Here is a 14,398-nt window from a genome sequence, read left to right as displayed (position 1 = left end):
TTTTCACTTTCAAAAACAGGAGCAGACGATTTAGTATTTTTCTTCAGTTACAACAGTTACTTACTTTACACCATTGCCAGCATTGAAAAGTTTGAGCTTCTAATTTTACTTCAAGTTTAAAATATGAAAAATAATTAATTGCATCCCGGAAAAAATTCGTAGCACTATATCCTATATGGAATGAAAGAATGATTGCGCATGCACCAAAGGCGAAATAAATTATTCTATGTTATTTTTGGTGTTAATTAGGCACATATATACACGATTAAAAACCAATTATTGTTCAAATAATAAATATCATTTATGCTCTGTCGGCGGTGGAGTATCTTTAAGTTTAGGTTACAAAATGGCTGAAATTTCTAAACTTATGCAGGACAGTGATAGGTTTTCTGTAACTGCAGATCCTTTTTGCCTTCGGGTACTTTCGTTTTCTACCATTTACAAAACCTTGCAAGCCCTTCGATAAACCTTACAGAATTTTTTTTTACGAATAAATCTAAACTGGTGAAAAATTATCAATCATCTGGTGATTTAATTTTTTTTAAAGTTCCTCGCAAATTTTACATTCATTGAAGTATTCGTTTTCTTATTAACACATCTTAACTTGTTGAGAAATGAAATTTAAATATATTTTAAAATAATAGCTTCAAAATGAAATAACGAAGCTAAGGAGAAACGAAGGGAGGTAACTCTAATAGATTCAAGCTATTCAAATACAAGTTACTTCTTCAACACAACCGGAGCGACCGAGGGGAGATAAATCATAACCTCTGTGTCGTGCAGGTTGACGAAAAGAAATGGATTAAAACATATAATTTTATCCACTCAATGAAGAATATACATATATGTTAGGTCAATTAATGGCAAAATTAGAAAAAAAAAGATAGATTAGTGCTATATAACATGTAATAAAGTACTTAACTGAACTCCTTCTATACATATATATATACAATGTTCTGTCTGTAATATATAATTCATGATTTAAAAAAAAAGAAGACTCGTTTTAAAATCATTATTATGAAATGTTTTATCAATAATGTTTAATGTTATAACATGAAAGAACATCGAGTACCTGTAGGACTTCGATCACACAAGTTTGTGGAGTGTTAAATAAATTATTATCATTTCTGTTGTTTTTTTTTTTTTTAGTTTATACGCATACTAATACATTTAAAACTAGGATTGGCAAAAAACACTAATAGGTTATATTAATTCCTCTCCTAATATATGGACATATACACATTCACAGGAGAAGAATTGATAAAAATTACAGGTTACCTACATAAAATCTTAGGCATCGTCTAATTTTTTCCGACACATTTCATCGATATTGGTAAAACTAGTATCCATCTGTCAAATACGTAGAGCTTTTCTGTAAAATCCTTCTTAATTAAATATGTAATAACAAAGCACGATTTTTTCATGCTTTTGCAGGATTTGGTAATTGCTTGTATTGACAATGAAAAAGTTAGTATTAACAATACACGATTTTTCTTTGTTTCCGCGTCTTTGCATTAGACTTTGCTATGACTTTGTCACGAAAGAAATACTTGCTGTATAAAGTTTAATTGTAACCATACGCTCCTGGCAGGCAAACATGCCACTGATTTGCCCAAGTATAAATTTGTCGTTGAATAGGACGCGGCGCATGGTGTATTTTATTTTGTTATTTTCACTCTTGTAGATATACATGTAGTTTATTTTTATTCTTATTTCAATCATTGCGGCCGTTGCGATTTCACTCAAACTCATATGTATTACATATACCAGAAACATATTTATTAGTATGTATATGTTTATGCTTTTACTGTCAATGTCAATATACATATTATATATATATATGAACGTGTGTGTTTATTTTTATATGCATATGAAAACTTTTTTGTCATTTTTTAAACTTCGTTCCATTTATATATTTGCTTTTAAAAACTAAGTGATATAGTTGTCAGCATTGGACACTGGCGTTTAATATTTAGTGAGTCACTTCCCGTGATGTGATCTGCCACTCCAGTGCCACAATCTGATGTATAGGACACTTGTCAATAACACAGCATATAAAACTTCAAGCTACCAAAAGATAAATAAATGTTTATAAATATTTCTGCCGGTACATCTATAAGGTCATCGTTTGTTTTTTTGGCTTTTTTTTTTTAATCCGTGAGATATATAATTATCTATATCATATCATAGTTTTCTACGGGTAACACCCAAATGCACACTTTCCATTTAACACCAAAAAAGATTGTCCGTAAGTTTTGATAAACCGCCAAAATACGGATAAGGCCTCTTAAACGTTCCCATTCTTTATTTTGACAGGTGCCTAACTTTTTCTTTCCTGCAAAGGTTAATCCTTATTGCGCTTCAGAAAATAATCCTTATTTGTGCTATGAAAAACATAAAACATAATAAGCATTTACGAATCATAGAAATATATAAACTACATAGAGGCAAAATATGTATAATGGATATTCAAGTTTATATTTTTATGACGCAAATTCAATTTATTTATGCCAAAACGTAAACAAATTAATCTTGACCGAATCACGGGCACCTGTCATGCGGACGAATCGGAGGCATGTAAGAAGTAGTTCGTACAATACTGTTATGGCCGCCAACATCAGGTGGATATGGAGAACCTGTCCCATTTATTCTCGAGTTGACCATGTTTTAAACGTTATTGATGTCTGGAGATCGAGCAGTTTGTTTTTACAGGCATGCATCTGTCCGTAAGGATGCGTCCGATGTCGATATCCATCCTACTTCTCGGATTAGTGGGTCTCATTCAAGGTAAGAATATCTATCACACTGAGGATGCCATGGGAGCATGCAGTGCATTCGTCTTTATTCGATTACATTACGGCGATTGCTTTCATTTTATTTATTTACGATATGGATTACCTATACCATTATGTAGTTGTCATAGTAATACACGTGTTGGCATTATACTTTGTCGCCATGCAGCCTATGTCCATTTCTAACTTCGGCCGCCATGTTGGAAAATGTACAAGCAGTGATTTCTAAGTATTTGTTGTTGAATTTCATAAATATGGGCTGTGAGTCTACAATGGTCACATTCTGACGATTTATGTGTTGTTATTCAATACTCTTATGCTTACGCTTATATGGTTCGATTTTGTGATTATTATTGGGGGGAAACTCGAGGGTTTGTAAACATTATCAACTGGGGGGGATCCCGGGTCGGTCACGTGACCCTAATACACACACTGGCTTCTAGAGAACTAAACAAACTTTGAGCCAGCCTTTATTTGATTTCTGTTTAAATGTTGGAATATATTAGACGTTATTTTATTCTGGATATATTCTGTCATTATAAAAAGTGTCATGAATATATTATATTTTTATTACATTTTGCTGTTCTTAACAAATTATATTATTGTGTATTGGAAGCATGAGATGTTTTATGAACAAAGCTGTCCATCAGTGACTGTCAGAAGTACAGCTATCTGCAGGAATTAATATGTTTACCTGTTACCTGTGATGCAGTAAGACAAACAAACATGTCAGATAGTGTTAACAAGGTGTCCTTTATTGTGTCAATGTACCATTGTTATTATTACGAGATAAATAACCGGTTTGACCCATAGAAAGAGCCAAAGGGCATATGTATTTATATACACATGTGTAAACAATAATCAGTTATCGAATATACTATAGGCAGAACTTCTAAAATTATGGATTGGTGGTATTGTTTTTATCAAGAAATTTGGGCCCTGTTTAGACTCTTAGTACACACTTAAGTAATTTTCATTTATATTGAATACTTAGATACAGCGAATAGCTTGATAACATTTCAGCAATTAATGCATATTGAAGTTCTATTTAGTAATGAAACAACGTAGCAGGTATCTATTGTATCCTACACACTGTATATCCTACACACTGAACGAAACTTGCGGTAGTCATTGCACGCCGACTTTGCATGCTTTTATGTCTCGTTCAACGAGGAGCTTGATACGCACATGTCTGTCGTAGTCAACAAGACTCTGGTTGAACGAGACTACTCATGAATGGCGATTGTTGTAAGGAAGCATGGTTTCTCCAACCGATCGCGAACTAGGTACGTAACGTTAATAAATAAACATATTTGAAATTGCAAATGCTTTAATTAGATGTTTGAGTCAGTGATTATACTAAAGTAATGAACAACCGCTGCTGATGTAAATCGTAACAGCGTCGAATACCTTTGCAGATTAATGCATAAAATAACAAGCCTATACTATAACGGTAATCTGTCACCATGATGATTTCTAGTAAAAGCGAAGTATCTTGAAACATATATCGGCGAATTTCGCTAATAATATATTGCAAAATTGGAAAATATTCGATTTTATTTTTAGAATTTCCCAAATATTTTATTCAAATAACCGGAGGTCATGTAAAAGTCTATTCAAATACATGGAGTTGAAAAACAAAGATAAAGAAGGAAAAAATCGCGACCGCAGAATTTCATGCAAATAACCGAAATATTCAAATAACCGTTATTCGATTATGTGGAGTCATCTGTACTCCCCAAATTCTTGAAACATGGCTTATTTTTGTAACAGGTATCAAATGTAGTAGGAGCGATAAAATCTGATCTGATCAATTAATTTAAATAAACAGTCTTATTTGTTATGCATTATTTCATATTTCATCATTTTTCACAAATCTTGGTTTTGTCGCACATTTTCCCAAATTTAAAACCACGGGCCCCATTCCCAAAGGAGTGAGAAAAAGCGCTGCTATATTTATGTCAGTAGTAAACCGGAGTGGTGCATACAACACTCATCAGAATACAGGTCGTCATCGAGGGGCTTTGATATTTTTCAATCTACTAGTGGTGTTCCGATTAATCAAGTTCGTCGAGTATTGTTGGTTTGAGGTGTTTGATAAATTAATAAAGTAAGAAATCTAATCAAGTTTCATAATCAAATTTTCCGATACCATGATAAACCAAAGTAAAAAGTTAGCTCATCAGTAAAACATGCAAAAAAATCATAGCCAACTTGTTAAAATCATTCCCTTGTGTGTGACTGTCAGTTGCATCATTTCAAATTTCAAGCGATTCGTGAAGAAAATAAGCAACATGAAAATGTGACAATACAAAGGCATCACAATCGTAAGCCTTTGAAGGAATTTTTTATATGAGACTTGTTTATACATCAAGGAAAAAAAAAAAGACTTTAATTGATCATTGATTGGTTCAACTGATTCCCAACACTACAATCTACTCTAATCTCTTTTTTGGAGTAGACTAGTATAGGTGTCCAAGAAGTCAATTCTAAGTCTTAGAGCAAGTACCATAAATGTTCCTGAATTGCTTTTAAAATTTCCTTTAAGATGTTAATTATTTAATAGCTTTGTCATTTTCACCGATACCATGGCAGAAGCAAAATGGAAATTCCTCTTTTTTCTGATTAGGACTGATCATGAACTTCGGTGTCATTTGAGGCCAGTTATTTGTTTCTTATCTTTGTATAAAAAATGCAACATTTGTGTGAAGATAAATTCTTTCTATTTCTAGTTTTCTGACGGGTATTTCAAAACCATACTGCGATAATTGGTTTTACATTTTCATATTGCAATAATTTATAACCAATACTGGAGATGTCATCCACTCCTATGTACATCTATGCATATCTATTATCGAGTACTTTGATTTCACATTATTCTCTCTTTATTTCCATACCTACATACATATATGTGTAGCCATAACTGCTGGTTGGCAAAGTGTTTTAACTATTTGCTTTAAGCTTTCGCATAGTTAGCAGCCATAGCTCAAATCTCAACATGGGATTGTTACTGACGAACCATGTCTAACTTAAAGGATATCTGTGATCAATCGATGAGAGGGATAATAATAAATATATATGTATATTCATAATATAGACAGTGCTAACTATTAGACTTTTCTGTGTCATTCGAGCTCTGGGGCTTTCACACTTTTCTCCATTAAAAAATTGGATACAATTTCAAAGTAATTATTTACAAAAAAAAATCTTTGTCTCTTCCGAACCCTTAACTTCTCTTACCAGGTAATATTCTAAACAGATTTTTAGCTCTGTAGTTATTCATATAAAATGTGAGATTCTTTATATTTTATGAAAATTGGGTTTGTGTATATCCCATTCATAACTTTTACAAGTGGGAGATGAGACCCGAGCCAATTCTGGTGCTCTTGACAAACAAATTATATCCTGATATGAAGAGCAGCTGTCTATACTAAGGTTAGCTGATCTGCTCTGGGTGTATTGATAATTGAGTATTTGATTAGGACTATTTAGTGGCTTTGTTGCTGGAGAGGATTGCTATAGAATGTGGCACACAGGAGTAAGGCTTCTGGTACTACAGACAGTCCGACTGCTGGGGGATGTGGTGTTTTGTATGCATTGGGGAATGAAGGAATGTGTTTTGGCAGTACGATAACACTGGCATGGGCTGCGATAAGTCATTCAGCATTAGTAGCCTCCAGAGTCGGGAGGTGTACTGTTTAGCCCCGATACAGGGCTGTCAGTGCCTACGGATGCCACTCTCCTTGCACTGACACATGCTTCTTGTGACACTGATAAAATACACAGCCAATCCCAGGGTCTGCTTCATACTAAATACACTGTCTACCTGTCAGCACCAACCCTGCAGTCTACAACCAGCATATATCATTAATAATGTAGATATGTAGATAACTTCTGGTTTAAAATACACATGTACACCAGTTTATAGCTCTGAGAGGTGCACATTCCATCTTCTGCACATTTCAGTCTGTTTACTCGACATCTTTGACCTATTTCCTGAGACTTGGTGCGATTATTCTTGAAATCGCCCTGAAGTCCTCCGTTACTTAATTAGCCAACTGTTTATTGTTTCTACCTCTGGGTTATGTTTAAGCATTATATCCAGGTAGTAGTCAGTGGCTACCTTCATGAGCTCGATGTGTTCGAATAATGGCTATATTATAATCATTAGCTCTAGGCCTCTACCTCAGGGTTTCAAGTTGGAATCCCATATGGGGTAGTTGTCATATATGTTTATGTACTGAAAGTGACTGTATGCTACTGGTGTTTTTTCTCCAGGTACTCCAGTTTTCCTCCATCACCTATAAATAAGATTTGTCCTTAAATGACCCTGGCTGTTAATGAGACATAAAATAAACATAAATTGCCACTTATGGTGACATCATAACCCGAAAAGTAAATCTTTATCGTGTTGAGGCCATCCTTAAAAACTTTTTTTGTTGTGGTTGATGTTGAAAAAACAGAATGTTGATCTTGATCATTGATGGTTAAGAAACAAAAGCACTCCTTTGACAGGATATTGGTTAATGCAGGTTATGTAATTTATAGAACCCACAACATGAACAAGAGCAACAAACACACATCATATTAAACAAGTTTCAAATGGTAGCTGCAGCTGACTTGTATAAAACTATTATATGGTACTGTGAATTTTCGTTATATCCTTACTTCAGGGCCTGAGTTTAACATTATAACTACAATGTTCAAAATATTTATGAACATGCAGTATATCAACTAAACTCCTATTTTTAGGAAACAGTTCACCAAAACTGAAAAATACAAAATTTCACCAGAATTAGAAGTATATACACCACACCAGCTGGGAAACATTTGCCTTACCAGTATATAGCTAAAAATGCTAAACTTTTAATTAAGCATTAAAAAGATATCTTTGGAAAAAATTCAGTATTTAAAACTAAATTTACTCAGAAGGCAGTTCACCTAATTAATTAACAAAAACAATTAGATAACACAGAGAATACATAATGTAAAACACATAGAAACATAATGTAAAACACATAGAAAAATATTGAAAAGTTTTATAATTGCTGCTTACTCGATTTATAACAGCTCGCTTAAAACAAAGAACAATTAAAGTATAAGTGTTTTCGTTAGTGGTTCGGATGGGAGCGACCTAGAATTCTAAGTGATCCTTAGGGTGCCAAGAGGCCCCTTCCTTTTCCAGTCATTAATTAGCGTTTGGTGTAACACTGGTTGTGTCACCTAGGTAATTGGACACCTGTCCTACGACACTGCAGGGCCTATATACATCGTAATGATACATTACGGTAATGTTCTAACTGTAGTAGCCGTGGGTTATGTGAAGATATACACACTAATAACTGTTTCACAGGTAATCTTGCAGGTGTTTCTCCCAAACACATTATACATTCACTAAGTCTACATCAATTTAAGTTAAAATGAGTTTTATTTTTGCTCAGATTTAAAAGAAAAATATAAAGTAAGTTGGATTCAAGTCTTGCATGGCATTAAATCCAGTTAGATATGATTTAATATTCCCCAGAGAGAAGCAAATCTTCAAAAATTTCTGCAGGATAAAGACATCTAAAAAGAGGAAGATGAAAACAACAATTGTGATTTCCTGACATAAAAATTAAATGTAAATGAGGTTCTGAACCCTAAAAACAAAGGTTTAAGTTTTTGTCTTGCATCCTAAAGTGGCTATATATATGGTATTTCACAGAGTAAAGTGAGTTTCCACAGAGAATAAAGTCTACAGACCTATTTGCCTCAGGAACATGAAACAATCCAAACCTGTCTTAAGTTTAGACTTAGCCAAATTAAGCCAATCAAAGATGAGGTTACAAAAAGTTATGACATGAATGATTGGCTAAGCCAAAACTTAAGCCTAAGATGTGTTCGTGATCCTGGAGCCTGATAATACAAAGCTATCAATATATAAGTATATGCTAAGGTGGACTGGATGAATTCTAAAATGAAGTTATTGTTTTTATAAGTTATACATCTAAAAGTTAATTACATTAATTAATAAAATTTGGTTGTTAGCCTGTAAAGCAATCACAAAAGGACATAACACTGTGCAATAGTTGTATTTTCTAACGGGAAAAATAAAAAGTTTCTCACATGCTTATTGACCAAATTACTGAGGTGTTCAGGATGTAGTATTTTATGGTGTATCCCCTTGTGGCTGTAAATTCTGGCTTTGACACGTAATTAATGGATGGGCTTAAGCTTTACAGGCAGCTTATACTGACAGATCTGGCCCTGAAACTCAGGTGTATAGTTGTTGTCACAATATACTTATCACAGTTCTGTAGGCTTGCCTCGGCTATATTTAGTAGGCTCTTATTTATCAAACATTTCACGGGTGTCAAATCCTGGCTGGCATACTTTTACACTGCGGTAATGACTCTGTAAAGACCTCTTTACTTAGGAAAGACCTGTTTTAACATGGAATCGGCCGGGGATTAGATCAAGATTTACCTGATTAGAATAGGGGTGACGAAATACACATTCAGTAACGGTGTCATTATTACAAACTGGAGGTAAAATGCGACATAATTTGTGATTTAAAGGAGAGCTCGCTGTAGAATGAATACTGTATTCAGCTGTCATTAGCAGTGTGTGACAGGTGTCATTATATACCTGTGTGGGTATACCTGGCACCTTAGATCCAGGTGAAGGTATATAGAGCTAGGTCAATATACCTCATTGTCGAGTGTACTACAACACCTCTAACTACTGCTTTCATTCAATATCATCTAGCGTTGGGATTAACGCAAATTTGATGTCAAAATCATTAAGGTTGATATTGGAATTTATAGAAATTTTTATTGGAAATTGATAAGGCCTTATTAAGGGGTGGGGATCTGATAATTTTTTCATTTCAAAATAATTATAGTGACAAGAATAGAAAAAATGGAAAGAAATATTAATGGAAAAAGTAGCAGAGAAGAAAAAAAAAATCAAAAGAAAAAAATAACAGACAAAAAATTCCCCTCCTCCACTCCACAAAAAACAAAAACGGGTTAGCTAAACTTGCTTGATTGATTTTGTGTTTTAGCAAAGTTTTCCCCATCAGCTTCATAAATGTTGCATTTGGTGCTCCATGTGAAATTATTTCGCATGTTTATGGCCGATCTTTGGCAATTTTATAGCGGATTTTCCTGAGAGTTTTCGTGATCTACCTGATCAATCTTGTAGCCCCTTGTAAATAAATGAACTATTATAATGTCAAGTTTGATATGAACGTCTCTAAACCCATTTGCACTCTACTTGTGTGAAACATTTATCGTTGTTGATCTACACAAGGGTATGTTTGTTTAGGTTGATTTTTTTATTAATGGATTTTTTTTTAAATTTTTATTATACGGTACACATGTACATTGAAAAGAAAGTGGTAAATTGTTCTCGAGTTTTATCCAGTGTTAAATCATTTGGCAAATTCAGGTGGAAAATTGTTCAGATGAATGAAATTTTAAAATCAAATATTAGATTTGGAAAGTCACCATCATCCTAGGAACATTGAATTGTTTACATTTAAACTACATGCATGTATGCATGTACATATGATTATATAGATAAAGAAGTTTTCTTTTAACATTTTCTGGTGTAACACAGTGTTTTTTAATTAATTTTCAATGCCACGGTGGCTGATCATGATCATGTGTGGTTGTAATTACAATTATATTAAGGTCACTGGTGTCCCGCAGTCCCTACACAGGGCTTTTTTTCAGCATGATTTGGGGCTGATTTTCGGCCCCATTCCCCATTGCAAAGCCTCTAAATTTTTCCCAATTCAAGCCTTAAATTTCCCAAATTCAAAATTTCTTGAAAACTATCCAAAATTATTGCATGAATTTAGTAGGCTACAGCTTTAGATATTTGTGAATTGGCTTCAGAAAAGTGCATAAACTACACTGGAAATAAAATATCTTATTTGTTATGCTATATTTCATATTTTTTCCCAAATCTTGGTTTTGTCGCACATTTTCCGAAATTCAAAGCCACGGGCCCCATTCCCAAAGCAATGAGAAAAAACCCTGCTACATATTACCACAAGCCCTCCACCTCTTGTCACGAGTTGAAATTCCATGTACTTGAGGCAGTTGTGAATTGCCAAGTATCTGAATGCTGTTCAGTGGTTTTTTCTCCTGGTACTCCAGCTCTCTTCCACAATCTCAACCAGGCACATCCTTAATTTCTTCTGAAGACACATTTGAACTTCTTTTTTCGAAAGATTGAACAATATATTATAAGAATTGAGATATACACTATATGTTTATTTATTCTTGTTTGGGTTTTCAATTTTCAGAATATGATTGTCTTGTGTATGATACTCTGTTTAGTTGAAACTTTGTTTTCTCTAGATCTGTAATTTGTTTCTTAACACATGGTATATACAACTCTTGAAAGTAATTCTCCTGTCATCAATAATTTTCTGTCCTATTTTTGTGCTCAAACTAAGCTAAACTAAGAAACAGACCAAATAGAAAGTTGACGGAGTGTTTGTTGTCAATCCAATATTTTTTTTGACGCTTGATATATGATAGTAATTAAAATGTCTATTTTGTTTTGTATTTGCAGGTGACCCCTACCTAATTTTTGCCAATCGTAAGGACGTCCAGTTGGTACAGTTTCAGAATGGCCGGGGAAACACCACCATCCTGGTTGACGGCTTAGAAGATGCAGCTGCTTTGGATTTTTACTTTGCAGAGAATTCTGTGTTTTGGACAGACGTGAGCCTTGAACTGATCAAGCGGACATGGATCGACGGGTCACATCAAAGTGAAAACGTCATCTCCTCTGGGCTTGTATCTCCTGATGGGCTGGCATGCGATTGGCTGAGCCGAAAACTTTACTGGGCAGACTCCGAAACGAAACGAATTGAAGTCAGTAATCTAGATGGGGGGCATCGAAAGGTTCTACATTGGCAGGAACTGGACCAGCCCAGGGCTATAGCATTGGATCCACTACATGGGTAAGTACTGGAAACGACCAGGAGTTGTACATGGAGAAACGAAACAATAAAATTTGACTCCATCATTAGTTTAGTAATCCAAATCAATATATTGTGTTTTGGATATTATTATTGTTGAAGTTAAATACTTTTCTCTCGGTAAAGATTAAACTTCAAACTTTTATATATATCTATAAGGAGAAAATGCAACTGAACCTAAAAAGTGTTCAACTCCATCTTTAATTAAAAGTTTATGCATCATAGCACTGGTCTAAAAACCTTCGATCGTCATGAACTCGTTATAATTACAGTCGAAATATACCATAAGTATATATGCATGCGTCAGTCCCATTTTGAACGTTGTACAAGGAAGGTAGGAGTTAAAAGTTTGTAAATTTGGAATTCATTATAAAATATGTCACAACATATTACCGCAAGCCCTCCACCTCTGGGATGTGAATTTGAATACCGTATTGCGGGGAAGAAGCCAGGTACTGACTGATGGTCGGTGGTTTTTCTCCGTGTACTTTCCCCAACATTAATAACAAACTTGGCATGCCCTTAAGTGACATTGACTATTAATAGTATGTTTATCTCATAAAACCAAACCACCATATGCATTATCAAATAAAGACCTATGGGATGACTTTCAGATGCTTTTAGATTTAAAAAAAACCATATCAACCGCTATAAAGGAAAGATAAAATACATTTGTGCAACTTATTTTGTACAAGTTACACATTTATCAATGTGAAGATAGTTTAATTGAGTCCAGCATATGAAATCTAAGCTTGATCTAAACTCTTTTTGCAAAATTTTAAAATGAATGAACAAGACATTTATAAGCATTGTATATGGAGATGCATGTTATTCTGTAAACTAGAATAGAAAAACTTGTCGGACAGCAGATTACGGAGGTTGTTGCAGCAAGTTTTACATGTTTATTTTAAGCTAACAAGTCTGTATGTATCAACATAAATGACTACTGCATGATGCACATGCAAAACATTACATGTGCACGCCACAGCCATCTTGTCTTCTCCGACTCGAGATAACAGTCGATATGCTAGGCAGGCCGTGTTGACAGGAGGCATGTTGAGATGTAAATATTGAAATAATAGTTGTTATTCTCCGAGGGGAAATTGAGCGGCAACAGAAGAGGCTGGATATGATTTAAAGATAGTGTAGCCTAGGGCTTGTTTTAAAGAAAATGCATCTATTAGCTTGTTATTGCATTTTTACTGTGTGCTATGTGTAAAAGCAATCTTTAGACAGCGAGTTATATATACTACTACCTACTCCAGGAGAAATGCAACGAAGGAAGATCTGTTTTTGTGAGCTCTAGTAAATTCTCAAAGATTTTCAACAAGTCAATCCTCAATAAAGTGCAATTTTAATGAGCTGTTCTATGAATAGAAAAAATATCTACTAGTAGAAATTCAAATTGCCAAATGTTAGATCCTTACAATTTTGACCTATATAAAGATATTTGAAAACTTCATTTTGACTAACCATATCTATTTCAATGATAGTTTTAACTTTCTGCTATTGTTTTCACACAAAAAAATCCCCCAAAAAAACATTCACTTCAACCTACCTACCATACAATATATATATATGCATACCAGTTTTGGGAAGATTATGTACCAGGGATCCAGAAATGTTTTGGGTCTCCTAATTTATTAGTTTTTAAAGCCTGCAGACAATGGTGTGCTAGCCTATTTTATAATATAGTTCTGTAACATAGCTAGACAATTCACCTGATCAAAAGGATATATGTAAAAAGACAAAATCTAAATTTTACTTAAATCTCGAACTTGCTCTCTGTGGAATTTGATGATTTAATTTTGATTCTACTTTCACTTTACAGATACATGTACTGGACAGACTGGGGCGAGACCCCAAAGATCGAGAGAGCGGGTATGGATGGCAACCAGTCAAGCCGAGCTGTGATAATTAGTGAAGATATTTTCTGGCCAAATGGGCTAACATTAGATTATGATGAGTCTAAAATATACTGGGCAGATGCCAAGCTCAGTTTTATACATAGTTGTGATTTTGATGGTCAGAATCGACGAGTAGTGATTAAGGATGAACTTCCTCATCCGTTTGCGTTAACATTGTTGGGTCCGACCCTCTACTGGACCGATTGGGAAACGCGATCAATACATTCTTGTGACAAACTTACTGGTGATAATCGCAAGGAAATTTTACATGAAGTTTATTCTCCCATGGATATACATGTTTACAGTGCTAAAAGACAGCCTAAAGGTAATTATAATACCCAAATGTGAATTAACCCACTGTGAATAGCAACAGGTTATATGCTTTCCTTGTATGCTTTCAGGATATTTCTTCAGGACGAGTTGCATTGGTAATGAAAGATTGCCTTGTGTGTCTGAATGGCTCCTTAAAAAAATGAACTACATTCCTCCATTAATTTCTAAAGCAAATAAATGACCTTGACCTTCATTCAAGGTCACAAGTGTCAAATAGACTAAAAATCCTTTAAACAACTTCTTTTGAATAACTTAGAGGCCTAGAGACCTGATATTGGGCCTGTGGCATGCTGGCATGAAGGGCTACCAAGTTTGTTCAAATGAATGACTTTGATCTTCATTCAAGGTCACGGGGGTCAAATAGGCTAAAATCTTTAAATGACTTC

At 34.3% G+C, this 14,398-nt stretch overlaps 1 protein-coding gene across 1 annotated transcript in view; it reads left to right on the top strand.

Moving 5' to 3' along the window:
* The first annotated feature begins 2,580 nt into the window (after positions 1–2,580).
* LOC138330317 (low-density lipoprotein receptor-related protein 6-like) overlaps positions 2,581–14,398 on the top strand; it is a 35,620-nt gene continuing 23,802 nt past the window's right edge. The window contains exons 1-3 of the mRNA XM_069277822.1: positions 2,581–2,787; positions 11,361–11,754; positions 13,604–14,004. Of these exons, the coding sequence (XP_069133923.1) occupies positions 2,715–2,787; positions 11,361–11,754; positions 13,604–14,004 (868 nt within the window). The 5' untranslated portion in view covers positions 2,581–2,714. The remainder of the gene's footprint in view (positions 2,788–11,360; positions 11,755–13,603; positions 14,005–14,398) is intronic.

This window comes from Argopecten irradians, chromosome 8, assembly GCF_041381155.1.
Source record: "Argopecten irradians isolate NY chromosome 8, Ai_NY, whole genome shotgun sequence".
NCBI lineage: Eukaryota > Metazoa > Mollusca > Bivalvia > Pectinida > Pectinidae > Argopecten > Argopecten irradians.
This window is presented reverse-complemented; position numbering and strand designations above follow the sequence as displayed.